This window comes from Balaenoptera borealis (assembly GCF_965194805.1).
Source record: "Balaenoptera borealis genome assembly, chromosome: 12".
Lineage (NCBI taxonomy): Eukaryota > Metazoa > Chordata > Mammalia > Artiodactyla > Balaenopteridae > Balaenoptera > Balaenoptera borealis.
In genome coordinates, this window is record NC_138869.1 from 40,527,361 (window position 1) to 40,554,727 (window position 27,367).

At 51.8% G+C, this 27,367-nt stretch overlaps 1 protein-coding gene and 1 long non-coding RNA gene across 8 annotated transcripts; one reads left to right on the forward strand and one right to left on the reverse strand.

The window, feature by feature from the left end:
- Positions 1–9,153: 9,153 nt before the first annotated feature.
- On the reverse strand, positions 9,154–14,997 carry GLYCTK (glycerate kinase). Of its 5 annotated transcripts, none has more exons than XM_082348216.1 (6): positions 14,535–14,607; positions 12,708–13,183; positions 11,810–12,221; positions 11,427–11,578; positions 10,661–10,836; positions 9,154–10,398 (listed from the first exon to the last, which is right to left on the reverse strand). In XM_082348216.1, exons 3-6 carry the CDS (start codon positions 12,184–12,186, stop codon positions 9,532–9,534), a joined length of 1,572 nt encoding a protein of 523 aa, XP_082204342.1. In that variant the 5' UTR covers positions 12,187–12,221; positions 12,708–13,183; positions 14,535–14,607; the 3' UTR covers positions 9,154–9,531. The 5 variants fall into 5 exon arrangements, with proteins under 5 accessions (XP_082204342.1, XP_082204340.1, XP_082204341.1 ...); XM_082348214.1 differs by having other exon boundaries at positions 11,810–12,225; XM_082348215.1 differs by lacking the exon at positions 14,535–14,607 and adding an exon at positions 14,389–14,527 and having other exon boundaries at positions 11,810–12,225.
- On the forward strand, positions 14,305–26,903 carry LOC309608392. 3 transcript variants are annotated; one of them, XR_014232860.1, is made up of 3 exons: positions 14,305–14,418; positions 14,817–15,062; positions 24,496–26,903. It is a non-coding gene; the product is annotated as an uncharacterized lncRNA (long non-coding RNA). The 3 variants fall into 3 exon arrangements; XR_014232861.1 differs by lacking the exon at positions 24,496–26,903 and adding an exon at positions 21,145–24,450; XR_014232862.1 differs by lacking the exon at positions 24,496–26,903 and adding an exon at positions 19,314–19,905.
- Positions 26,904–27,367: the final 464 nt, after the last annotated feature.

Genomic DNA, 27,367 nt, shown 5'->3' on the forward strand with positions numbered 1-27,367 from the left:
GAGAAGAGACAGCCTGCTAATGGTAGCATTTCAGGCAGAGAACCTGGGGGCAGAGGGGCCTAGACTGCCCGGGTCCCCAATCTCAGCCAGCCCAGCCTAGCCAGGGCCCTGGCAGTGGGGACGGCAGTGCCCATCTGTGATGGGAGAGGCTTGGTCAGGGATGCCATCAGCCCTGGAAACTGCCTTTCTGCTCCTGCCGACTCTTCTGTCCTCGCCTGTCAGCTGCTGACAGTCACCCCGCCCCACGCACACACCGGCCACTGCCTCCAAAGCAGAGGCAGCTGCTGCGGCCTCCATGCTGGAACCAAAACTGAATGAGCATTTTCACAATGTTGCCTCCCGCTGACGGCTCATAATTGCATGTTGAAGCCATGTGATGGAGCCCAACTTACACTAATTATGTCATTACCCTAATTAAGTAAATACTGTATGTGCTAATTGGCTGAAATCTCTTCGGGGGGGATGGGCAGGGGGAGAGGAAGCCCGTGTCCCCTAGGCTTTCACATGGATGGGCTGGGGCTAATAAATTCGGGGTGGAGGGGGCATTCCTCCCTCAGTTTGGCAGGTCCTGCCGTCACCCAGGTGGGATTCAGGGAGGACCCTCGGCCGCTGCCCTGGACAGGCTTGCCCATGCTCCAGGGGAGAAAGCAGAAGGTGCTGGACAGGTGGTCAGAGAACCAGGCTGGAGGCCTGCCTTTGCCCTGACAGGCCAGTGGTCTTAAACAACCTTCTACCTCTCTCCAGTGGGTCCTCTTGCCCACCCCCCACCTCAGCCAGCCCAGAGCCTGTGGAATCTCAGATGTACAGGGCACAGTGGCATCAGAGGGGACTCAATGTCCAGGAAGGACTAACCAAGCCACTGTCATCCACCTATATAGGACACTAGTTACATGCCCAGCCTGGGACAGCAGGAGGGAGAAAGGCTGATGACCAAGCAAAGCCCTAGGCCCTGGGGACAGCACCAGTGTGAGCCAGCAAAGGAATAAACAGAGCTGGCATGTGAGGTGGAAGACAGCCTGAGGAAGTCAGGAAGGCTTCCTGGAGGAGGAGGACCTCAACTGTGAGAGAGGAAATCAGGGACTCAGAGATCAGATCATCTTTCAAGGTGTGATTTTTTTTTTTTAATGCCAAACTTTTTAACCATAACCTTCAGGTTGGGGTTAGGAGAGAGAAGAGAGCATCCATCTGGAGGACGGCCCCCAGATGGGACTCCAACCCATTTGGGGGTACTGAGGGACACAGAAGGAATGCCAGCCCTGTGTCAGGGACAGTTGTGTCCAGAATGACCAGAGCCCTCATCCTGCCCTCTCTAAGCCTATCACCATGGACCAGCTGTCAAGCGAGGGCCCCCATCCCTGTCCTGTCTCTCATGAGGCTGTGGGGTGGGTCCCAAAGGCAAGAGTTTGAGGCCTCAGCACTGCAGCTGGGGCCTCCAAGAGCTGGGTCTTCTCAAACCCAACAGAGCCAGGCAGTGCCCAGTCTGGGGAGTGTGCCCAGGTGCCTCAGTGTGGGCATCCCTGTTCTCCCAGCTCCACCCCACCCGCCTGCTGCCACCTCCGTAGACATATGCTGCAGCTCCACACCCTGCAAACACCACATGCTCACTTTGGTGAGCAATGGCTCCCTGCCTCCCAGGATGGAGGAAAGAAAAAACAAGAGGGACGTGGGGCCTAGCCCTGGACAGGCCCAACTCCCAAGGCAGCCTCGGCCAAGCCCCTCCAGCTCCCAGGCCTCATGCTCCCAAGAGATGATATGCACTCATTCATTGCCTGTCCCGGGCCTCCATTCATTCGGCACAACATGGTCTGGGCTCCCCTACACTGGCTCCAGGAGACAGAAACAGATAAGAAACCATCCTTTCATCCATGACATCTGCAACTTACTCTCAAATGGCTCAGGAAAAAAATTACATATAACTATGCACACATACAGAGCAAATACATATATAGAGAGGGAAAGCAAGTGAGGAAAAATATTAACAACAGTCGACATGGCTAGAGGGTATATGGGTGTCTTACACTATTCTTATTGACAATTCTTCTGTAAATTTGCATTTATTTAGTAGTAAATGGAAGGAAGGGAGGAAGGAAGGAAGGGAGGAAGTGAGGAAGGAAGGGAGGAAGGGAGGGAGGGAGGGAGGGAGGTCCTTTCCTTTTATGGGATTCCAGGCTACGAGAGGAGGTAGCTGGAACAGTGGCAGCCTGGTTGATGTGGCCCTCCTTGGTGGGGCTGGGACGGCTTCCCTGAGGAGGTGGAGGGAGTTGGGCTAGGCAGAGTCTAAGGGCATCTAGCTCTTACCCTTCCACGAAGGGTGGGATGGAGGCTGACTCCTCCTCTCCCTGTCACAGCTTTAGGCAAGCCCACAGCTCCCTCCCCTCTTCCTGCTCTCCAAAGCATGTTGGTGTGCTGGACTTTCTATAAGGAGTCTCCAGTGGGATGAGAAGGGGAACTTCCCTTGGTCATAAGCTTAGGAGGGCCTCCTGTGCCTCTGAGCATGGGAGGAGACTGGACCAGCCCGGGGTGCTGTGCCTGGGACTAGAGAGGGATAGGATGGCTCTGATCAAGGCCACCCTACCTCCCCTGCCCCTCACAGCACTAACACACAGACATGTGCCCCAGCGGCCCAAGCCCAAGCAGAATTCCCTGATGCCCTTGCCTGTCACAGCAGCACTTGGCAGCAGGAGGGAGCAGCAGGAAGTGGTTCATTATTCCATCCTTCATTAGGTCTGCATTAGGCAGCCCAAGAATCGTGGGATGTGCAGGAGGCCTCTACTTTAGATGGGCCTGTTAAGGGGCTGCAGCTCTGGACCCGCCCCCTGCAGCCTCCTTCCCAACTCACCCCCTCCCTATCTCCTGCTTCCCCACTCCCTTCATTCTTCCCCATTGTGCCTACCATCCTCCCCACCTCCCTTGGGGCCCCTTCCCCATTGTGCCTACCATCCTCCCCACCTCCCTTGGGGCCCCAAATGCTCCTCCCTAAAAGGGGACTTCCCCTACCCAGTTCTCAGTCCAGGCTTTGGACCCCATCAACCATCCCCTCCCCCAAAGACACAGTGACAGTGGCATCCCGATGTGTGGTCAGTCTCAGCAGAATGAAGGGGACCCCTGCCCGCTTTCACAGCCCATCCCCTCTCCCCTTGACCTCAGGCTGACACTTCAGAGCCTGGACCGCCCCAGAGTGGACCTGCCCTCCATTCAGGAGACTCTGTCCAGGACGCTCCAGACTGCGGCACCCAGAGGTCAGCAGGGGCCCGTTCCTCCATTCGGACACCTTTGTTCTTCTCCCGCCTTTGTCCCTGGCCCGTCCTCCTAGCCAGCCCACAGCCCAGAGCCTTACCCCTCGCCTGGCGGCTCGCCTCTCCCTCCCATTCCCCTTCGTGGCCTTTTGCCCACTCAAGTAGCAGACCCTGGCATGGGATGGGGTGGGGCCTCCCTGCCCAGCCCCCAGCCCGCCCGCCCCCTGCAGCCCTCCTCTCCACCGCTCCCTCTCCTGCCCACGCCCCCCTCACTTGCCCCATGTCCCGCCCCTCTAACAACCTCCCCTCTCTAGGTCTGGCCCCCTCACCTCCTCCGCCCCCTCCCCATTTCCTCTTCCCTCTCTTTCCTTGGCCCTTCAGTCCCTGGAAGTCAAGCCTCCTCCCCTCCCCTCTTCTCTCTCATCCTCTCCCTTCTCTCTTCCCCCTCCAGTCTCCACTCCTTCGCCTGCTCACTCACCCTCTCCCTCTCCTGCTGCCCCCCTCTCTCTCCCCCACCTCTTTGTTTCAGCTGAGAACCGGCTCCTCGGGACAGTTCCCACACCGCAGTGCCTCTGGTGAGGAGACAGCGCCGCCGAGGTGAGCTGAGCGATCGGGCACCGGCAGGCGCGGGCAGCCGGAGCTCTGGGGGCAGGTGGGTGGGGAGATGGGGCAGTCCAGCCTGCCGCTTCTCTGCCCGGACCAGTGGGAGCAGCAGTCGGAGTGCCAGCTTCAGATTCCCCGGTGGTTAGCCGGAGCCAAGGACAGAGGGGCAGCCAGTTGGCCACGGCGGGCAAAGCTAGTCAGGAGCTGGCAGGCTCTGTCCCAGCCCTGGTGCCTGGCTTCTGTGGGTGGCCCTGGGCGGAGGGAGACCCTCAGGGGGTACCCGACTGGGTGGGCGGGGGGCTGGGCTGCCCAGAACAGCCATCCCTGACGGTCTGAATGTATGCCCCGTCTTAAGAGTCCAGAGCTCAGGACCCTGCCTCTGGCTGGGTTGCGGCTGCAAGGTTGCCAGGTGGCAGCAGCGGAGCTGTCTGTGGGGCTGTGACCCCTACAAGTGTCCATTCCTGGGGGGCTGTGGTTGCTGGTCAGGTATGTGCTGGACCACTCCCATTGCCCAGGTGGGGGTGTGGGCGAAGGAGAGCTCTGCCCCATGCTACAGGCTGGCTGCTTTCACCCCAAGCTACTGACCACCAGACCCAGAGAGCCACATGGAGGAGGGGCACTTCTCCCTGCCCTATGGGTCTCTGACCAGCTCCCCCAAGATGGGGTCCCCAGGACAGCTCTACCCAGAGTTGCAATCAATAGGGATTCAGGTCCAAGCTCACATGTTCCTGCAGTCAGCTTCCTGGGGTGAACTGAGCAGGACAGGGAGGAATGCCTTGATGGGGGTGGTGGGCAGCTGGGAGAGAACAGGTGGAAACGGAGCCCTGGCTCTTGAGTAAGGCCGTGTGAGTACTGGAGATGACCCAGGGCTACACAGCGATCCGGAGACCCTGACGCTGGGTAGGAGTGGATGGAAGGGGCAGGAGCCAGTGCCATGGGCCCCACCCCCTTCTCAGCTGGAGCTGGGGATAGAGAGACAGGGCTGGATGGGGACAGAGGGTGCCTCTCACACTTCCCCAGAGAGGCGAGCAGGGAGGCTCTGCAGGCTGCCAGAGGAGGGGCAGGAAAGGCCAGGAATGTGAGGGAAAGGGTGGGGGGATTCCCACTGGGGTGCATCTTGGGGGCCAGACCCTGGCTATCTGGCTAGGGCAGGGCCAGATCCTACAGCTCCTTGAACCCTCAGGAGCCAGCAGTGGACAAGATCATGGTGGGTAGTGATCCCATGAGGCAGAGCTGTGAGGGGCATTTTTCCCGCTAGGACTGGGTAGACGGGGCACTTGTTTCTGGGGGCCAACTCTCCCTGGACAGAGCCTCCTTATCTGAGCTGTCAACAGCCCCTCCCAGACAGAGCAACCTGTAGAGAGAGGGGGCATCAGAGCTGGGGGCCCCGGGGCCCCGAGCCCACCCCACACAGCCTCTCCAGAACAGGGCAGCCTGAGCCAGGGAAGCGGGACAGCAAAGCTTCACGACTGGCCTTCTGGTTGCCTAGGGAGGGGTTGACTGTCAGACATCCCTGTCTCAGGGAGAAAGGCCAACCCTCCCAGCCTGGGCAGAGCTCACCCCAGCTCTGTGGCCCTATCTGTCAAGCGACAGCCCACCTAGGCCACTGGCTTCCCCATCACTCAGGGCATGTCAGTGTTCCCCCCGCCCCTACTCAACCCCTGTCCTCCCCTAGCACACAGGATTCCTCTCACCCAGCTAGGGACTCCTGGCCTGGGGTCAAGCCAGTTCTCCCCCATGCAGCCTGGGCCTCATCAGGTCTCCCTCACACGTGATCCAAGCCCAGAGGGATCAGGCTGCCCCACCTGTTTTTCTAAGCCCTGAGGGGCTCTCTCGAAGGCTGAGTCAGCTTACTCTAGCTCCAGCTGATCCCCCCCACTGGCTCTGTGATCTCCCATGGCACTGTGCACCCCAGCAGCCATTAAAGACTCAAATACCACACCCTGCCAGTGCCAGTCCAGTGCCAGAGGGCAGTAGTCACTCGCTCGGCCTCAGTCAGTGAGCACCAAGACCTCGCCGGCTCAACCCCGACCCTGCCTGGAAGAAGGGGCCTCCCTGAGCCAAGAACTCCCTGAGCTTCTCCTTGGAAGAGGCCAATACCTCTCCCTTCTCTCCCCCTGTCCCTGACCCCCTTCCACAGAGCTTTCCTACCTACATCCATCAGCTGCCGACACCTCCCCAGAGAGGTAAGCAGGATAAGGATGTTGTCCCCATTAAACAGAGGGGAAAACCAAGGCCTGGAGAAAGGAGGCTGGCATGGCCAAGATAAGGACCTAGGACCCGACTCCCACTCCAGTGCTCCTTCCAGGTCTTTTAACTGCCACCTTGGTGAGACCCTATATGCAGTGGGGTGCCTATGCTCACCAAAGTCCACTCGCTGCCCAGGCTCTCTGCCCCACAAATCCTCATGCCCTGATGGCATTCCCAGCAACAGAGGAGCTAGGTTACTCCCAGGGGTGTTTGAGCCAGGGCTTCCAACCTTGGTTCCAAAGTGGGCATCCAAAGGGTTGCCTGGGCTGGCTGAAGGCTGCCGGAATGAGGCTACAGAGGAGCGGGCAGGGAGGAGGTGCGAGGGGGTTCCCGGGCCTGGTGATGCACCTCTCTCCTACATGCCGCACCTCTTCCACCCCCCCCCCCACCCCCATGGTAAGGATGGCCTCAGCATCAAAGTCCTAAGACAGCCTCCTGGCATCACTCCTTGCCAAAACTCCTTGTGGGGCCTGCCACCACTGTCAGTGTGAAGTGCAACCCCTTCAGCCAGGCACACGAGGCCTTTTGCCAATTGGCCTCTGCCAGCCTTTATGGCCTCCTTGCTGAACTTGCATCACCGTCTCCCCAACATTCTAACCACACCAAACTGTGTGTGTCCCCCACCCAACTCAGAGCATGGCTCTGAGGCCCACTCAGTGACTGTGGGTTGAACTGGACACACACGCCTACACGTCTCCGAGCACACACACAGATGTGCATACAGATGCAGGCACACACCTTTGTGTGGAAACCCACCGCATGTGGCTTTTTGCCAAATCACACACACAATGGAGCTGTGAAATCTAAGCCAAGAGGGACTGACAAATCTGTTCTAAGGATCCCTCAAGAGACCAGCCATGGTCACGTCACCATCCCCAAGCCCTTGGCAGGGCAGCAGGGAAGCAGGAGTGGATCTCTGGCTCTGGCTGAGCCCTTGACAGGCCCCAGGGTCTCTAAGCCCCAGAGGGTAGGCAGAGGATAGTCAAGCACGTCCCAACCAGGCTCTCATTCTGGTTCTGTGGCAGACTTGCTGTGCAGCCCCAGACAAGCCACCTTCCCTCTCTGTTTCACCAGCTATAAAACAAATGGATTTGGATTGGCAGACACCTAAAGGCTGGCCAAGCCCATTGCCCAGCTGCTCTCAGTTCATGCCAAGTGTAGAGAATGGAAGCTGCTGGGGATGGAGATGAGGTGGGAACGAGGGCAGCAGGAACCCAAGTGGGGACAGACGGAAGCCAAGAGCCACAGGACGGGAACAGTTATTATGACCCATAATTGACATTTATGGAGCAAATAATAAGTCCTACAGAACACTCACCATGTAGGCTTTATCTCATATTTTCATCTAGATTGCAGCCAAATATATCCTTTCTCATCTTGGGGTTACCAAATGGGCAAATCTAATGGGTTAGGCCCAATCCAGCCTCTGGCCTCCAGCCCCCACAAACACAGGCCCAGGGCAGGGGCCAAGGTGGCCAGGGGGAGACTCTAGCAAGACCCCACTCTCACTCACCCCTCAGCAGGTGTGTAAGCAGCTATGCGCACAGGAAGCAGCACAGCACAGCCCGCACTGAGGATCTCCGTGTACACACACTGATGCGTTCCCCCTCCTGCAATGGCAACACCAACACTTGCGTGCTCACATGCCACCACACACATGCATGCACATGCTCGGGACATGGCAGACAGGCCCTCTGCCACAGCCCCAACCCTCTTATCCTGCTGTTGCTGGGAACTTGACACCCAGTGCTAATCCTCATGCCCCCGAGGGCAAGGACTGAAGCAGGGACAGGGCATATCCAGAGGGTGCCAGAGGAGCACCGGGGCACAGGCACAGCCATGTGGGGACAGTAACCCCTAAGACTATGACACCCCCACCCCTGCCAGAAGAAACCTCCCACCAGGACAGAAGGAAATGGAGCCCCTGCATCACAAAGGGGTGTGAATTCCCCTCTCCCCTAAATCTCCCTGGACCCCAGAACCCAGCTCACCTGCTCACCTCCCTCCCCATCCCCAGCCCACCAGGAACCATCTGCAAGCTGCACCGTCTAGAGCCCAAGTAGAGAAGGGAGGCTCTTCCCAGGAGCAGGGCACGCCAGCCCTGGCCCAGAGCCCCTCACACCCTCAGAGAGGAGGGCACGGCTGGGGTGGAGAAGGGGGCCAGCAGGAACAGCCCCAAGCCTCGCTGTTCTCTATGGCTTTTTATTCCTATGTGATTCTACTGCTCACTCATATAGGGATTGGAGCCGTGGCGCACGGCGGGGGCAGCCAGCGGAGGGCTCGAACACTGAATAAGGGGGCCCAAGGAGAGCCAGGACAGCGGCCCCACCCTCTCCCAGTGCAGTCTGCTAGCCTGGCTAAGGAAGCCCTTCCTCTGTTGCTCCCCTCCCCACTGGCCTCTTCCCAGCCAGCCGTAACAGGAGAAGGGGAGAGGGGCTGCTGGACCCCACCACTGCTCTGACCCACCATCCCAGCACTAGAGACCCCCACTGCAGGCTGGCACCAGGAACTGGACTGTGTTCCCAGAGGAACAGCTAAAGGATCTGGGGGCAGGGAGTGGGTCAGCCTGGGAAAATGGGTCTGGCACAAGGAAACAACACCCAGTGTCCTGTGTGGCTGGGGGTAACCCCTGGATAAACAGGGGTTTATCAACCAAAGAAAGTACAGTCTGTCTAAGGGCTGTCCAAAGACAGAAGGGAGGGAAGTCCTTGGTGGCAGGCAGTAAGCATGTGCCCAGCGAGGCACACATCACAGGGTGGAGAGACCTCAGCAGGGATGCCACAGGGGAGAGTGACAGTTGGATGAGTGGCCAGTCCCACCCAGACGTCAGAGACTAAAGTTCTTAGACCTGTCCTCCCTGGGGTCTCTGCTCACCCACGTTGAGCGTGTTGGGAGCCACGCTCAACCCTCCCAAGCTCCTGTTTAAGTGAAGCAAGTGCCCTGCAGAGATGGGTACAGAGAACTCCTGCAGGGCCCTGGCACAGGGGCTGCTGCCCAACACCATTCCCCTTCCCGGCAGCTCCCCGCTAACCTTTGCTGTGAGGGAAGAAGCACTGAGAACCCATAGTGCGGTCCTTTTCATTTTCAGTCCTTCCTGTTTCACCCCACAGAAGAAACAGGCTCAGGAGCTGAGCAGAGGGGCTGCCTGGGGGAAAACACTGGGAGCAGCAAACTGGCCTAAGGGGGCTCGTCCTGGTCCTCAGGGGTACCTGCTGCCATGGCTGAAAGTAGGGGTGGAAGAGAACCCCCATCTGCCTGTCTGGTTGGGGAGTTGGACACAAAGCAGAGGCCCTGGTTTGGAGGTGTGAGGGCCAACCATGTAGCTAGGGCCAAGGAGAGGAGAGGCCCTAACGCCTGGTAAGGCCCTGGGGACCAAACCTGGTCTTCTCCAGGACGCTGCCCTGCAGGCCTCCTCTAGGTTCCCAAAACATGACCTACAATATCACCGCGGCTGCAGGAACAGGAGGTGGGCGTCCATGACATTGGTGCCAGTCAGCCCCGTGTGCAGCAGGTGTGCCCCACCCTGGAAGCGGCAGAAGAAGGTATGTGAGTCATTGTGGGCTAGGAAGGCAGCCACGTCCAGACCCTGGGCAGCGGCCTGGCTGATAAGCTCAGGCCTGACCCAGGCCCCGGCTGCCTCTGTGGGCCCATCCTGCCCATCAGTGCCACCGCTCAAAAACAGCACGTCAATAGGCCCCAACGGCCACCGTCCCAGCTCTGCTCCAACACGCAGGGCCAGTTCCTGGTTCCGGCCACCCTTGCCTGAGCCCTGCAACTGCACTGTGGGCTCACCACCAGCCAGCAAGCAGACCGGGCCCCGAGTGCCCACCACGGCCTCCAGAGCCTCCTTCAGCTGTAGGTCTGGGAGCTGGAGCTCAGCCGCCAGTTCATAGAGTTGTTCATCCTCCTCCACAGAGGCTCCAGCCCCAGGCATGGTGAGGCGGGCTCCAGCCACTCGGGCCAGCAGTGCATAGAACTGGGCTACCCTTTTCACATCTCCCTGTATGGCTGTGCTCAGCACCACAGCCCTGTATCCCAGCGCCTCGGCCTGCTTCTGAGCCTCGGCCAGTGCCAGTGCATTGGAGCCAATGATCACATTGAGGACGTGACCACAGGTGTGTGGCCCATGGGGGTCAGAGTCAGCCCGAGCCAGCACAGTCTTCACAGAACGTGGCAGGGCAGCACGAAGGCCATAGCGATTGAGGATGTGCAGGCAATCTTGCACACTGTGGATGCTGGCCACAGTGGGGCCGCTGGCAATCACCTCCACAGGGTCCCCCACCACGTCTGACAGAATCAGGCTCACCACCTGGGGAGGGGTCGCAGAGGCAAGGCTCAGTCCCACCTGGTCCTTGCCCCAGGGCCCGTGAGGATAAACTGCCTCCACCTATCCACACGTCCTCACACCACCCAGTGCACTTCCTCACCCACTTCTAACCCCTCTCAAGTGGGTGTGCAAAACACCTAGCCCTGTGGACTCCTGTACCAGGCCTCTGCCCTTCATCTCCCTGGCACATATCGGCCTGGCTCCACCAGCCCAGGGCTGCCTGGGGAAGAAGAGACCCACGCACCTGGGCAGGGTAGGCGGCCTGAGCCAGCCCCCCACCCTTGAGCTGGGACAGGGCCTTCCGGATGGTGTTCAGCTCCTGGATGGTGGCTCCACGGGCCGCCAGCAGCTTGGTGAGTGTCTGCTTCTCCTCCAGTGTAACAGGTGGGATGGGGGCGGGCAGCAGGGCCGAGCCCCCACCTGCAGAGACAATGAAGACACGGGGTAGAGGGGATGGATGACAAAGGGACTTCCCCACCGGGGGGAGCAGGCAGTCAGTGCTCATGTTAGGCTAGAAAAGGGGAGGCTAGAAAGAGGCGTTAGGGTGCCCCCGTGTGGACATATAGTGAATGTGTGCACAGTCACCACACCCAGGTTGAACCCTGCTTTGGGGTAGCCCAGGTCCCAGCAGACACTGGAAGAACTATTCCTTAACAGCTTGGAAAAGGCAGCAGACCTAGAGGAGATAGCAGAGGACGAGGGTGGAGACTCTGAGGGAGCTGGAAACAAGGGTTCTAGCCCCAGGTGACAACGGTACAGACAGCAGCAACAGAGACATTTCCCTTGCAAGGCCTGAGTGAGGTGCCCTCTCATGGTTATCCAACAAGGTCAGTCAAGGGGAGGACCCCACAGCTCACAGGAGGCCACCAAGGAGTCAGCCATCCAGGCTCTTTACTGCTCCCTTGTCCTGTGACCTTGGGAGCTCAGACCAACAGCTTCTTGCAGGCCTGATATTTGGAAACCCCCACCCCCCATCAACACACTGTCCTGAGCCAATCTGGCACCCACACCTGAGATGAGCACGAGCAGCAGGTCATCAGCTGTGAGGCCTTCAGCCAGCTGCCGGATGGCCAGAGCAGCCCGCAGGGCATCTCGGTCCGGCAGGTTGTTCTCTGCGCCCTCGAATACCTGGACACGGCTGTGTGGCTTCAACAGCATCTCCCTCAGGGGAGAGAGAACGGAGAGCAAGATGTGGGGTGGGCTCCTCTTCGCACCTGATTTCCCAGATGTACAGGTGAAGGGGACATTAAAAAGGACACCCACTGACACCCACCCTGGAGCCAGGCCAGTCCCAGAAGAAAATGGAAGCTGGTGAAGGAAGGAAGCCCCGATCCAGCCTGAGTCTGGGCCCAGGTTCCCCTCCAGATAGGAGCAGCCCCCCAAGGCTCCTTACTGCTTGCCAGCACTCTCCATGGCAGCACGGATCCCCTTGGGAACGCTGATCACGCCCTGCACAAGATGCTGGCCCAGTAGCTCCTCAGCTGCAGTTGCCATGCCCAGCACAGCCTTGCCAAAGCCCACCAGGTAGAGGTTTTGCTGCAGCTGAAAGCTCCGGTCCCGCACCTTCAGCTGCCCGCTGTCAGGGTCCAAAGACAGTGCCCGCTGCAGCATGGGGCCCGGCAGCACGGCACCCACAGTGCTCTCAAACAGCTGCCGTGCCTGCTCTGCCAGGGCCATGCTACTGGCCAGCCGGGCCAATGGGCCCCCCCAGAGGAGTGGGCTCAAGGGGGCTCGGGCCAAGTGACGCAGGACCTGCAGGGCTGCAGCCATGCTCCACTGCTCTCAGCACCACCTGGCATCCATGGCTGCCTAGGAGGAAGAAAGCACTAGTTAGACCGTTGCAAGGCCAGAGACAGGAGGCTCCCCACAGCCACGGCTCTGAGGGCTCAGGGCCAGTGGACCCCACAGCTGCTGCTGCAAGAATGGGCCATCTGCCAGTCCAAGGAGATTTCCTAAGGCCCACAGCTGCCTGATCTCACTCCAGTCTTCTGAGCCCAGGCCTGCCACCCAACCATGTCCTCCTCTTCCACAGGCCTCACGCCAGCCCTCTGCACACTCTGCTCAGAGTCCAGAGGTCCTGTTAGCTGAGCCCTCCTCCTAGATCACTCCCTTCAGCTGAGAGTTAATCATTCATAGAAGAAGAAATTACTATCAGTGGGCTGCCACCCCACCCCTTTTCCACCCCCTGCACTTCTGAGCCTTGCCCGGGGCAATGCCCCTTTCTGGCACTCCTTCCTTGCCTCTTTACCACTTCTGTTGCTACAAAGCTGCTGGCTGTCCCACCAACTGACCTTGAGCCCAGTGACCTCCAGCCTGCTCTCTCTTTTTTTTTTATTTATTTATTTTATTTTTGGCTGTGTTGGGTCTTTGTTGCTGCGAGCAGGGGCTATTCTTTGTTGGGGTGCGCGGGCTTCTCATTGCAGTGGCTTCTCTTGTTGCGGAGCACGGGCTCTAGGCACGCAGGCTTCAGTAGTTGTGGCTCTCGGGCTCTAGAGCGCACAGCCTGCTCTGTTTCATTAGCTCATGGGTCTGGGCTGAGGAGCCTGGAAAGGCTAGGTCTGTGTAGGGAGGCTCTAGGTTTGCTGGGACACCGACAGGCAGGTCCAGGCACATCCTCGGGGCACACAGCCTGAAGAATCCCAGCACTCAGGGTCAGTCCAGCAACAGGTTCAGGTTCAAATCAGAAGTGGCAGCAAAGCCTGGCTCATAGTAGAACCTTGAAGAAGTCCTTAGATGCCACATGACCCCATGTACCATTGGGCCCAATCTGCAAGACAGAAAAGGATGCCCTTCCACCTACATGGTCAGACCCACCCATGCCAAGAACATGCCTTTGGCTCTGACATAACAAGTCTTGGGTCACACCACCCACAGGGGTGAGAGCAGCATGGCTGTAGTAGGCAAAGGGCAGGCTTCCCCAGCTGAGGCCAAATAGTCATTTTCCCCACTGGGCACAGTAAAGGCTAAAAAAGCTTTAAGGTGAAGGTCAAGAGGCTGTAGCGGAGTTTAGGGACAATAAAGCCCCAAAGAGCTCATCTGTAAAAAGGCATTACTTTAATAAATGCCCACCATAAATGCTGCCAGCTGACTGCAGCAGCAAGTGTGGACAGAGCAGGGGAAGGAGGCTGGGAATCAGGCTCCAGCTCTACCACAGGGACAGCTCCATTTCTCTCATCGGGTCTCATGAGCAAAATGAGAGGTGAGATGAGACTAATGCTCTCCCCCTGACATCCCTGGGCTCTCTGAAGCTATCCACTGTTAACAAAGAAAATCTGGACTCCAAACATCACTTTATCCCACACTCAAAAAACCTGGCAACTTCTAGCCTCTGGCCACTGAGCCTACATGGAGCTCAGCTTTCCCGTAAGAGAAGAGAAACCGCGCCTGACTCCAGCTGTGAAAGGGAACACAGGGGGCGCTGCCACGGGGACTCAAAATGGGCCCAGCTGTTGCCGGGGGCTCGTGAGGCTGGTCCATTAGGATTGGCGCTGAAAGCGGCTTAGGTAGCGATGGCTGATTTTGACAGTCTGGGAGAAATTTGTTACCTGTTTCTCTGATGGATACAGGCCTAGAGGATACCAGCTTTGCCACTGGATATCAGAGCCCAGGGCAGGGGGCGCCCAAGAGTAAGGTAGACAGATAAAATACCGGACGTCCAGTTAAATTTGAATTTCAGATAAATTAGAAATTTTTTAAATGTAAATACGTTCCGTACAATATTTGGGACATACCTACACTAAAAAATTATTTGTTGTCTATCTAAAAATTCAAGTTTAACTGGACGCCCTGCATTTCGTTTTTTGCCAAATCCAGCAAGTCTACTTGTGACACCGCCTCTCCTAAACTCCCCGGCCCTCCAGCAAGAAACCCGGAAATACCGAGCGGACCCTCCTTGACTCCTCCCAGCCACAAAGCGAGGCTGGAGCCCTTTCCGGCCTTCGCCTGCCCGCCCAGCCCCGGAAATGGCGTCACCCTCAAGCCGGAGCCTCTGGCTTTCGTGAGGTAAATGGCGGCCGCGTAACGTCCGGTGTAATGTCCGAGAAATAAGGGCCCGCTGACGCCTGGGCCCGATGTTGCGGGGCCCAGTGGTTCTGCGGGCCCTCGCTGCGCGGACTTACCGCAACACCGTTCACTGCCGCGTCTTCCAGCCCCGGGGACCGGAAGTGCTTTGGGGGGCGGAGCGGAATCCGGAAGTATGGGGTGGGTGGGGCGCCTGTGGCTGGAGGCCGTGGGGAGCGGGGGCCGGGGGCAGCAGGAGTCAGGACGGCGATTAGGGTATTGACTCTGCCCTGACCGCCCGGAGGCCTGGTTGGAGTCACCTTCAGGACTCGGTGTCTTCATCTCTACAATGGGATAATAATCGTCGATTTCTATAATCCGTCCCCTTCTTTATTCTGTAGGATTCAACCAGTCGCAGATACATTCCGACCTCCTGTTAGGTGCCAGGCACTGGACTAAGCAAACAGGTTGAGAATCACTACTTACCCACAACACACCCCTCCTGGGGCCAGATGAAGTCATCCCCGTGCCTCCTCATCGCTATAATTCCACAATTCATTCGTGTTCCCCGCCTTCTCTCGTGAGCGACCAAATCACAGCTCTGACTCAGCAAGAGAGTTCTAGTCCGTGATTCTCGAACACACAAGGTGCGTGTAAACACGAAGGACCCTGGGCCTCCCACACTGTCCCTGCTCTCACGCTGGGCCTGGCTTGATACCTTCCCACATTCAAAAGACAAGTCCTGACCAGACACAAAGACACAGAAGAGCACATTGTTTTTCCTGATGTCTTCTTGGGAAGATCACAAATAACACAACAGGTCTTAAAACATATTTCTCCCCACCTCCTCTTTTTAGTAGCTGCCACATCTCCCCTTTCCTCTCCAAACCATGCTCTGCTCTTGTCAAGAACTCCTCCTCCCCCCTTCCTAGCTGTCTCCCTGGATTTTTCTTTCCCGTTGTAATAGAGGACCTTTCATTCCCTATCAACTTCTCCCAAATGCTTCCCCACCCCATCATCAAAACAAAGGCAACTTCAGGAGGATCTGCCCTTTTTAGGCGTGGGGAGATTGTAAATACTTAAAATTGCAGTTTTTCCTTGCTTATAGTAAGCTGTCTTCATCCATCCATGCATTTATTCATTTCTCCAACATTCAACAGACATTTCCTTAGTACCTTCTAGGTGGGCCAAATGCTCTAGCTGCTGGGATGAGTAAGCAGTGGTACTTTTAGTTGGGAAACTTACTCTGCTTTTGTAATTACATTCTTGCGCTTGGGGGGGTGGGGAGTGTAAATTTGAGCACCTCTCATTATTTAGTCCCAGGGACTCATAAACAGACACCATTTACTGTGCCAGTGCTGTTCTGTCAGGTTGTTAACAGGAGACTAATTATATCCATTTTTTTAATCCCCATCGCACCCCACAGCTACTCACAATATGCATTTAACAACAAGGTTTAGATGCCCACTGGACTGTGAGCTCCTGGAAGGTGGTAATTTGGTCTAATTAATACTTGTATTTCCACTGCCTTGCGTAGGACCAGGCACAAATACAAGCCGGAATTTTTTTTTTTTTTTTTTAATGAATTAACGGTGGGAATTCCCTGGCAGCCTAGTGGTTAGGACTGGGCGCTTTCACTGCCGGGGCCCAGGTTTGATCCCTGGTTGGGGAACTGGGATCCTGCAAGCCGAGTGGTTCGGCCAAAAACAAAAAAGAATTTTTTTTCAAGAAAACAGTGAAATGCTCAGCTACAAAGTGCTGCAGACCCTAGGTGGAAAGGATTGCACAAAAGGGAAAGAGATGCTGGTGCGTGGGAGTAGAAGACTTCATGAGGCAGTGGGATTTGGGTCTAAGAAAACAATTAGGCACATTAGAATGCTTAAACATACCTTGATAGTAGGCATGAATATGTCTACAGTCTTTGTACACTTGGCAATAAGTATCAGTGTCAAACATGACAGGCATTTTCAGTCCAAGGAAATAATTGGTTATGTGGACAAAGATGGTATAAGGGAGAAAAAAACTTTTTCCTCTAATCTCTTAGGTTTATTGACTGAGGCCCTACAAATTAAACTGACACATGACAGATTAACAACAGAATGAGGTTTATTTCATACGGATAGGAGGGGCCTCACAGAAATGACATGAAAACTCCAAAGAAGCCATTAGGCCTGAGAGCTTATGTACTATTTTTAACAAAGAGTGATATTTTTTGGAGATGTGATGAGACAAAAGGGGTTTGAGCTTCTCAGGGCAGTAAATTGTGTGAAGGTAAATATATGAGGTAAACTAATGGAAGATAAGGATTGCTGAAGTAATATTTGTCTGTGAATATTCACCTCAGTGTTGGCTCCCCACCTCCTAGTATGGGGAGGGTGCCTTTCTCATGAAACTGAGCCCCCCAAAAGTGGGTTCCCTTACCAAGTTTATGATTAATCTCTTTATCCAAAACTTTATTCCCTTTCTTGTCCCTTCTGACCTCTATCCCTTTTTTGTCCCCTTTGACCGCAATCTTTTGCTAACTGAACACTAATCAACCAGAGTCAGATGACTAAAACTGCTGTTGTAGATAACATAGTTGATGTACAAAAATTGCTGTTGTAAATATCATCATTAACATACAAACTCAGGTTGTTTCTCCAGGGCAAGATGAGCTAATAGGCCCCCAAGCCATGAACCACCTGGCCAGAGAATTGTAACCCAGAGATATCATGTCTCCCCAAAATATGATTACAAAATGTCATAGAAATGTCCCAAGACGATAATTAATCCCAGACGATAATTAATCCCAGTTTCTTTGTTCTTTCCCTTTAAAAACACCCCCAACTCAAAGACCAAGATGGACTGGATCTGAGACTTGTCTCCCACTCCCTTGCTTGGCGCCCTGCAATAACCCCTTACTTTGCTGCAAACACCCTCTATCAGAGTTTGGCTTTCTGCGCCGTGGACACAGGAGTCCTTGCTCCGTAACACTCACAGGAAATTTGTCCTGCTTTTAGGTTAAAAGGAGGAGGGCACAGAGCCCTTCCTGCATCTGCTGTTTCTCATATTTTTTCAACTCAAAATAATTCTTATGCCAAAGTGGCATATTTGGGGGTGGCATACTCTGATCCCCTTCAATGGACATGAAGAGATATTCAGCCCAGAGATTTTATGAGTATAAACAATCTGAACATCCATTGATAAGAGAATTTATACAAATAAGTTATAGTACTTCTAAACAGACATTAAAAATAATATAAATTCTAATATTATTAAGGCTAAGTACATGCTACTTTTTGTAGCATGACTATTTTATGACTAAAAAGACTGTTGAAAAGGCCATTTAAGTAGAATTTAAGCCTTCCTCATTATTCAGGCAAGCCAAAGGAAAGAAGGCTATGGATTGGGGTACATTACTCGTACCCTATTAGGGGAAGGTTTACTGAATTGATTCATTCAGGGTAAGCTTTAATTTAAAGGTTCCCTTTTAGAAAAAAGGAAGAGGTCATTTCTGGGTGATGTTGGATAGTCAGTGACCAGGAAAAGGTGGTGTGAATGAAAAATATTGCCTGTCATATTAGTAAACAAAGGATGTTGCAGCCATCAAGCCATCACATTACAGGCGCCCCAGCCGTGAGCCCTGAGGGAACTCAGGATAGAAAAATAATGCCCACCATCAAATCATCAGACACTGCAGGCCCCCCACCCCACCCCATGGTGCACCCTGAGGAAATTCAGGATGAGAAGACACAGGACACTGGCCCCAGATAGCTGAGGTGCATATCAAAGGAATGATTTCAGTGACCCCAGACTCTTGCATCTTCCCATACATAGAAAAATGCTAAATTCCTTAACTTGAGATATCTGGGTTTCTTTAATTAACAGCACTCTTTTAATGTTCCAACTACCTGGTCTTTGTTGCAAAAACTCTTATATCCTGGCTCCCGCCTTGCCTTTTCGGAGCAGTCTCTCAGAGTTATCTGAGATGCTGTGTCCTAGGCTTAAGTCCTCAGTTTAGTCCACCGAATAAAACATAACACTCAACTTCAACTTTTAGATTGTGCATTTTTTGTTAGTCTACGGTGGCAATAATGGCACCCATCCCCACTAACAGTGATGAATCTCAGGAATTCATCGTGGATAAAGTACTAGGTCCCCGTAAGTCTGAAATATCCCCCTACCCCACACACAAGCTCAAGGGGGTCACCAGGGGTAGTGAACGGTGCAAATTTGGGAGAATGGTGCTAAATCTTGGGCTTTCTGACCTGGAACTTTGCCATAAATAAATCCTGCTCATTAAGGAAGATGATCACAGATGATGTGCTGCCGTTTGAGGTTTCAGATGCCTGAGGAGGTTTGAGGTGTTAGTCCATGTCATCAGCACAGCAGAGCCAGCAGTCATACCCCAAAAGCACCCACTTCTCTATCGACATTTGTCCTGTTGTCCTCCAGTGGTGGCTAATAGTGTGAACTAAGAATGCCACTACCATATCAGTAAACAAAGGATGTTGCAGCCATCAAACCACCACATTACAGCCACCCCCCCCCACCCCCCCACCCCCGATAGTGCAACCTGAGGAGACTCAGGATGAGAAGACATAGGATACTGGCCCCAAATAGCTGAGGTGCATATCAAAGGAATGATTTCAATGAGCCAGACTTTGCATCTTCCCATACATAGAAAAGCACTAAATTCCTTAACTTGAGATGTCTGGTTTTCTTTAATTAACAGCAATCTTTTGATGTTCCCACTAACTGGTCTTTGTTGCAAAAACTCCTATAAATCCTGGCTCCTCCCTTACCTCTTGGGAACAGTCCCTGAGAGCTGTCTGAGAGCCTGTCTCCCACGTTTAAGTTCTCAGTATGTCCACCAAATAAAACAACTCTCGACTTTTAGGTTGTGCATTTTTTTTCAGTTGACAGGTATATAACAACATTGAAGAGGTGAAGAACATTTTGCTGTGTGTATTCACAAACTCAGGAGAGTGTTGTGCACTAATCAATACCGTGAAGCAGGAGCATGAAGCAGAAAGTAGCTTCCACAAGAAATTCTTTGCATTGTTGCAAAAATCTTGGTCCCCTGTGCACCGATGCCGAATAAAAATACAGAGACAGAGATTTGTAAGATAAGAAGTAGAGAGGGGACTTTCCTGGTGGCTCAGTGGTTAAGAATCCACCCGCCAATGTAGGGGAAATGGGTTCAAGCCCTTTTCTGGGAAGATCCCACATGCCACAGAGCAACTAAGCCCGTGTGCCACAACTACTGAGGCTGTGCTCTAGAGCCCGTGAGCCACAACTACTGAGCCCACGTGCCACAACTACTGAAGCCAGCACACCTAGAGCCCGTGCTCTGCAACAAGAGAAGCCACCATAATGAGAAGCCCGTGCTCCGCAATGAAGAGTAGCCCCCGTTCGATGCAACTAGAGAAAGCCCGCACAGCCAAAAATAAATAAATAAATTTCTTAATTAAAAAATAAATAAATAAATAAATTTATTTAAAAAGACAACGAGGGCTTCCCTGGTGGCACAGTGGTTGAGAATCCGCCTGCCAATGCAGGGGACACGGGTTCGAGCCCTGGTCTGGGAAGATCCCACATGCCGCGGAGCAACTAGGCCCGTGAGCCACAGCTACTGAGCCTGCGCGTCTGGAGCCTGTGCTCCGCAACAAGAGAGGCCGCGATAGTGAGAGGCCCGCGCACCGCGATGAAGAGTGGTCCCCACTTGCCGCAACTGGAGAAAGCCCTCGCACAGCAACGAAGACCCAACACAGCCAAAAATAAATAAATAAATAAATAAATAAATAAATAAATGTCTGTCTGTCTGTCAGACCCCTAGCTCCTAGAAAAAAAAAAAAAAAAAAAGACAACGAAATAGAGAGGCTTTTTTATTTTCTTTGCCAGGCAAAAGAAAGACGCAGTAGGCTAGTGCCTCAAGAACTGTGCCTCCCTTCCCTGGGGAGTTACAGGGATTCTTATAGGGGGAGTTCTTAGTCTGAAGTGAGTGATAAGGATCAAAATGGTGAAGGTCTTGCATTCTTCTTCTTGCATTATTTCAAAACAGTCACTGCTGTGTCAGGCAACCCGGTAATTTGGTCCATTAGTCTCTGGGTTATCAACCTGTGACCTTTCCGAAATGCAAACAGCTACAAGGGGTGATTTGCTACAAGGGAGTGCAGGATGTAATTCACACAATGTTGAAGAGTGATAGGTTAGCTTTGTGAAGTACAAATCTAGTTACAGACACTACAGATTAGTAACAGTTAAAATAAAACTAGGAGTGATTAACTCTTTCAGGCCAGGTTATGTTTCTTCTCTAGCCTGTTCACTGTTCCCTTTATTTTCTTTGTTCTCAGGAGAGGGAAAACTTCATTTCTATTTTTGCTGCAACAGCATCAGTCTTGGGTTTCTGTGGCGGGGCAGATTTTTATTCCATCAGTTCAGGTGGCTTCTGGCTGGGGTCCCCCTCCTTTACTGAATTTTAATTATGACTGGACAGAGACAAATGATAGTAAGAATTCAGGACCAGCAGGGGATGTAATATTGATATAAAACCAAAAATAAAAATAGTGAATATGAATGTGTTCAGACTTTTCTTCAATAAGGTGAACTCAGTTTGGTTACTTTAATCTGAAAAGCATTGTGAGTTATTATAGTGCCTTCATAACAGAACCTGTAAAAAGTTCTGCCACCTTAAAATCCACTGTGAAAATTAAAAAGTGATTTTTTTAAATGTTTTTTTTAATTTAGTTATGGCATGCGGGAATCTTAGTTCCCCATCCAGGGATCGAACCCATGCACCCTGCAGTGGATGTGCAGAGTCTTAACCACTGGACCACCAGGCAAGTCTCTGATTTTTTTTTAAATGCAAAACCTGAGATAAGTCAGAGGGTGTCTGTCATCAACTCCAAACTGGAGACAGCAGCCTTCCCAGGGGGGTTGCTACTGGTCTCCGTGGCCTCCCTCCCCTTGTCCTTGACATCCTGTACCTGGGGACTCAGTCCCCTCTTCCCTACCATTCAGCCCCTGATGCCTCACAGAGGAGTGGAAGAACTCCCTTGGGGGGCTGCCAGAGTCATCTCTGAAGTGAGCTTTTAGGAGCCCCCTCTCCCACCTCCCTACTCCCCCACCCCACCTTTGCCTCTGTAAAACTGGATGCTTTTACAGGGCAGGCCCAAGGTGGGGTGCTCCGGGGGACCCAGAGCTCTAGTGAAGGAAGATGTCGGTGGAGGGTTGCTCAGCGGGAGGGAGAAGGTCAGGCAGTCTGGAGGCGCGGTGGAGTGGAGCTGTACTAAGTAAAGGCTTTAAAACACCCTAGAGCTATTTTTCTTGGGAGGAGGGGTGGGGGAGAATACAAACAAGCACCAGGAAGCCGCTCAGCTGTGACTGATGAGGGCTGCGAAAGCAAGGGAGGTCGGAGCGGCAGAAAGGGTTTTTAAGCCTTTTGAAACAGTTTTATAGTATTAGAGGCAGTGGCTTTAGGCAGTTCTTCCTGGCTGTGGGCAGTCTAGGCTTATCAGGGAAGATTCCATCCCGTCCTTCCAGAACAAGAAGGCATTGTTTACCAACAATGAACTCTGTTAAATGTGAAGATTATCTACCCTTTGCCCTGGAAACAGAGCTGGAGCTTTCCAGTTCAGAAGCAGAGTGTGAATCCAGACTCAAATCGCTTACTAACTGCATGACCTTGGGAAAGTTACTTAACCTCTCAGTCTTCATCTTTAAAATGGGGTTAAGAACATTAAATAAATGATGTGTTTAAAGCACACATAAAGGGACTTCCCTGGCGGTCCAGTGGATAAGACTCCACGCTTCCACTGAAGGGGACCAGGGTTCGATTCCTGGTCGGGGAACTAAGATTCCCACAAGCTGTGCGGTGTGGCCAAAAATAAAAAAAATAATAATAAAGTACACGTAGAAAGGCTCACAGTTGTGGCTGGGCCAGCTTCACAGGTGTGTGAACTGCGCAGTCAGAGAACCAAGGTCAGAAAGGTCCTGCACTAAGTGCTGAATATTCTGCTGTTGCTGTCTTGCAATTCTTAACAATTTGTTGAGGAGGAATTTGTAAATTCTTAACAATTTGCTTTATTTTGTACTGGGTCTGCAAATTATGTAGTCGGTCCTGCTACCAGGGAAAGATGCTGTCCTTTCAACCAGGCCTCCTGGTCCTGGAGTTTCAGGACCTCTCTGAAATTCCAGACACTAGGAGAGCCGTGCTACACCCTGGGAGAGGCAGAGGTGGCACTGAGTCCCGGGCACGACTGAGGCTATAATGAGAAAGTTTGAGGCCCCTTCTATGACAGGCATGTCCTGGTTGCTTGGCCCAGAAGAGCTCTTTATCAAGGGGCGTCAAAACCCTAGGCTTGGCTGGCTAACTCAGTACCTGAAGGCCACACTTTGAGTCCTACACAGGCTGACTCCTTGGGGAAAGTGAGCACAGTATGTAATTCAGGAGTGGTACAGGCTGCGTGAATTAGATGAAATCAGCCACGGGTTCCTTGCAAAAAAAAAATAATTTTTTTTAATTAAAAAAAATCAAATGTTCTAATCTTTTAAAATCCTTCTGGGACTTCCCTGGTGGCACGGGGGTTAAGAATCCATCTGCCAAATGCAGGGGACACGGGTTCGAGCCCTTGTCTGGGAAAATCCCACAGGCCTCAGAGCAACTAAGCCCGTGTGCCACAACTACTGAGCCTGCGTTCTAGAGCCCCTGAGCCACAACTACTGAAGCCCGCGCACCCAGAGCCTGTGCTCCACAAGAGAAGCCACCACAATGAGAAGCCCGCGCACCACAACGAAGAGTAGCCCCCAGCTCGCCACAACTAGAGAAAGCCCGTGCGCAGCAATGAAGATCTAACACAGCCAAAAATTAATTAATTAATTAATTAATTATTTTAATTTTAAAAAAAACTTTTAAAAAATTTTAATCCTTTTAAGCATATATTAATTCCATCATCAGAAGGAAAAAAACAAACCAAAAAAGCCAAGAAACCAACAAAAAATAGAAAATATGTTTCAATAAATAAAACCGTTGCTGAGGATGCCTATAACTCCACAGAAGAGGTTTTTGTAATTTCTGTTTGATGTAAAATGTTACCTCTGCTCATGGCCAGGGTTTATTTCCTCTTGGTGGTAAGTGAAATGAAGCATTCATTTAGCAAGTCAAACAATTTGTCAGGTAAGAAGAGGTTACATGTGAACCCGCAATTGAAACATGTTATACAAAATTACCAAGGGTTGGGATTGTGTTCCAACATTCTGTTTTCCCACTTAGGCAGTTAAGCTCACACACACACAGCTTTCCCAAAGAAGAGAGTCACCTGACTCTGGTTACTGTGAGGGCTTGTGTAGAAAGTTGAGGGGGTAGCAGAAAACCACCCCAAAATGTGCTACTTTCACATGTGGATTGTTTTGCTGTTGAAGGCAATTAAGACCCAGCAGATTCAAGAAAAGCTTTTTACCTCTCCCTTAACTGTCTAAGAGAATTTAGATAGGGAACCTGTACCAGAAAGAGAGAGATAATTTTTTATATCAGAAAGACTTACCTGTGTGGCATGACAAGTTTTGTTTACCAGACATTTGCTCTTCTCATCTTCCTGTGAATTGTCTTCCTCCCCTTTGAAGCCCCAGACCACTTCCCCCTTCTCCTTAGCTCAGGATGGTATATAAGCCTCAATTACCTGACTGCCTTTGAGTCTGTCTTTGTGGGGCTGCTGTACATACTTATGTAATTAAATTTGATACTTACTTACTCTGTCTTATGTCAATGTAATTATTAGACCAGCGGATGAACCTAGAAGGGAGGAAGGGAAAATTTTTCCTCCCAGACAAACTTATTCAAGCTCCAGGGAAGCCCCACTGGGCATTCTAACTCAGAAATTTATCTCAAAGAATTGGAATTCGTAAGGAGTCCTCAGTTTTGGAAAGAAGATATATTGTTTAGGTCACTTTAAACTGCAGCATGAAATGTAGAAATTTAACAAATGGGCCAATCTCGATCCTATTATGGTAATCATTTCACATTTTTGTATAAGTGTATCAAATCATCCTGTTGGGGCTTCCCTGGTGGTGCAGTGGTTGAGAGTCTGCCTGCCGATGCAGGGAACACGGGTTCGAGCCCTGGTCCGGGAAGATCCCACATGCTGCGGAGCAACTGGGCCTATGAGCCACAACTACTGAGCCTGCGCGTCTGGAGCCATGCTCCGCAACGAGAGGCCGCGACAGTGAGAGGCCCCCGCTCGCCGCAACTGGAGAAAGCCCTCGCACAGAAACGAAGACCCAACAGAACCAAAAATAAATAAATTAATTATTTGTTTTTTAAAAAATCATCCTGTTGTACACCTTAAACCTGACACAATGTTACGTCAATTATCTCAATAAAGCTGGAAAAAAAAGAAAACAAAAACCCTATCCAACTAGCTTAAACAATAAGGAAAAATTGTTATTTCACGTAACAAGTGATCTCAAGGTAGAATGGCTGTAGGGTTAGCTGTATAGATCACAAGGACCCTGTGTTAGTTTCCTAGGGCTGTCATAACAAAGTCACCCAAACTGGGTGGCTTAAAACAATGGAATTTTATTGTCTCACAGTTCTGGAGGCTAGTAGTCCAAAATCAAGTTGTCAGCAGGGCCGTGCTCCCTCTGAAACCTGTAGGACAGACTCCAATCCCTGCTTCCATTGCTACATGGCCATCTTCTTTGTGTCTCTCATCCTACAAGGACACCAGTCATACTGGTTTAGGAACCACACTATTCCAGTATGACCTTAACTGATTGTATCTGCAACAACCCTATTTTCAAATATGGTCACATTCTGGGATACTGGGGGTAAGGACTTCAATATATCTTTTAGGGGGGACACAATTCAACTCATAACATTCCCTGTCCATCTTTCTGCTCTGCCATTCTCAACCTGCTGCTACCTTTAGGCTGCTCTCTTCATGGTCCAGCCTGGCTATAGCACTCCCAGGCATCACATCCAGCGCAACAGTGTCTTTCAGATGAAGAGGGAGCATCTTTTCCTTTTACCTCTTTTAGAAGCAAAGAAGTCTTTCCAAGACCCCTCCCCCAGCAGACTTGCTCTCATGTCTCATTGGCAAAAATGTCATCATATGTGCATGCCTGATACCATCACTGGGAAGAGGAACAAGACCACTCATTGTGATTGACTTGGACCAGCAGTTCTCAGATTTGAACCTGTATCAGCATCACCTGGAGAGCTTCTTATAACACATTGCTGGGCCCTATCCCCAGAGCTTCTGGGTCAGTAGGTCTAGCGTGAGGTCTGAGAATCTGAATTTTTAAAAAATTTTATTGAGTTATAGTTGATTTACAATGTTGTGTTAATTTCTGTTGTACAGCAAAGTGATTCAGATGTGTGTGTGTGTGTGTATAAACTTTTTAATATTCTTTTCCATTATGGTTTATCACAGGATATTGAATATTGAGAATTTGAATTTTTGATGATTGGAACTCTTCAGGTGAGACTGATGCTGCTGGTCCTGGGACCACACTTTTTGAGAACCAGTGGTTTAGACTAATCAGGTTTTATCTCAGAGGTCTGGGCTTAACTCTTGGGAAAAGCATTGCCACTCAAAGAAGGGAGGATGTCTTGGACAAAATCAGGATTCATCAGAAAGAAATAAGAGGAGAAAACTGTTGGTTAGGCAACCAGTAGTGTCTGCCATACAGTGGCCAAAGAACAGGCAGAAAGAGAGTAGGAGTGTGTCCAGACAGGCGGGAAGAAAGTCAGAATGGAATGATGTCAAGGGAAGCATGGAGAAAAGATTCAGGGAGAGAATGATCAAGACTGTTAATGACATAGATAGGGTCAGGAAGGAAAGCACTGAAAAGTGACCACTGGATTGGACAACCAGAAGATCTTTATTGATCTTAGCAAGAGCAATTTTATTTTGTAGACAGCACATGAGAACAATTATACAAAATATGAAGTTATTTATAAATCATTATCTGCCATTGATGCCAAGTGCTAGAGCTAATTCCTAGCATTGGGGTTGGTTTTCCTGGAATCCAGGTAACTAGGTGACTGATAAGAGGGGGCAATGGGGTTTTGATTTATTGCTGAACAGTAAAATAAGTTTACTGAGACAGAACCCAGTTCTGAGCTCAAGTTCAAACACAGCCACATCCTGAGACCTAAGTTACAGACAGACAAGAGGTCATGATTATGGGACAAATGTTTGCATATCCTCATCTATTTGCTGGTCCACACATGTCTCCACATATGTTCAGATATGTCTACTTACCCAATCAATTCCCACCTCCTCCTCTCTATCTCGGCACATTTACTGTCTAGCTTTGTAAGCAACTGTCTGCAGGAAGCAACTCTGTGCAGGAAGCAGCTCTTTGCAGGAGGCTTTTTGTCTTGTCACTTTAGCAAAGCTATATTTTAACTAACCTTTACACCAGATGCCCCCCATGCTTAACTAGCCTCCAGCCCAAACACACCTTTTAAATCTTTTGATCACACAATGCCTTGCCTAATCTATTGACTCTTTTCTTAGATTAAAGAAGTAAAAATGAAGAATAATGAACAGATGACTAGATCTTTTCCCCAGCCTTCCCTTCAGTAATCCTGCAAGCAAACTACATGAACAAGATAGCATCTAAAAGGGGACTTCCCTGGCAGTCCAGTGGTTAAGACTCCACGCTTCCACTGCAGGGGGCACGGGTTTGATCCCTGGTCCGGGATTTAAGATCTCTGGTCAGGAAACTAAGATCCCGCATCCACATGGCATGGCCAAAAAAAAAAAAAAAAGATAGCATCTAAAGGAAGATCATGGGGAGTCTGCACACAGCAGAAAGTGACAAAGAATCTGACCCCCTACCTTAATGATGAACTGAGATTATTTCCCCTTTTCTCTTTAAAAACTTTGATGGCCTAGGAACTTCCCTGGTGGCGCAGTGGTTAAGACTCTGCCTGCCAATGCAGGGGACATGGGTTCGAGCCCTG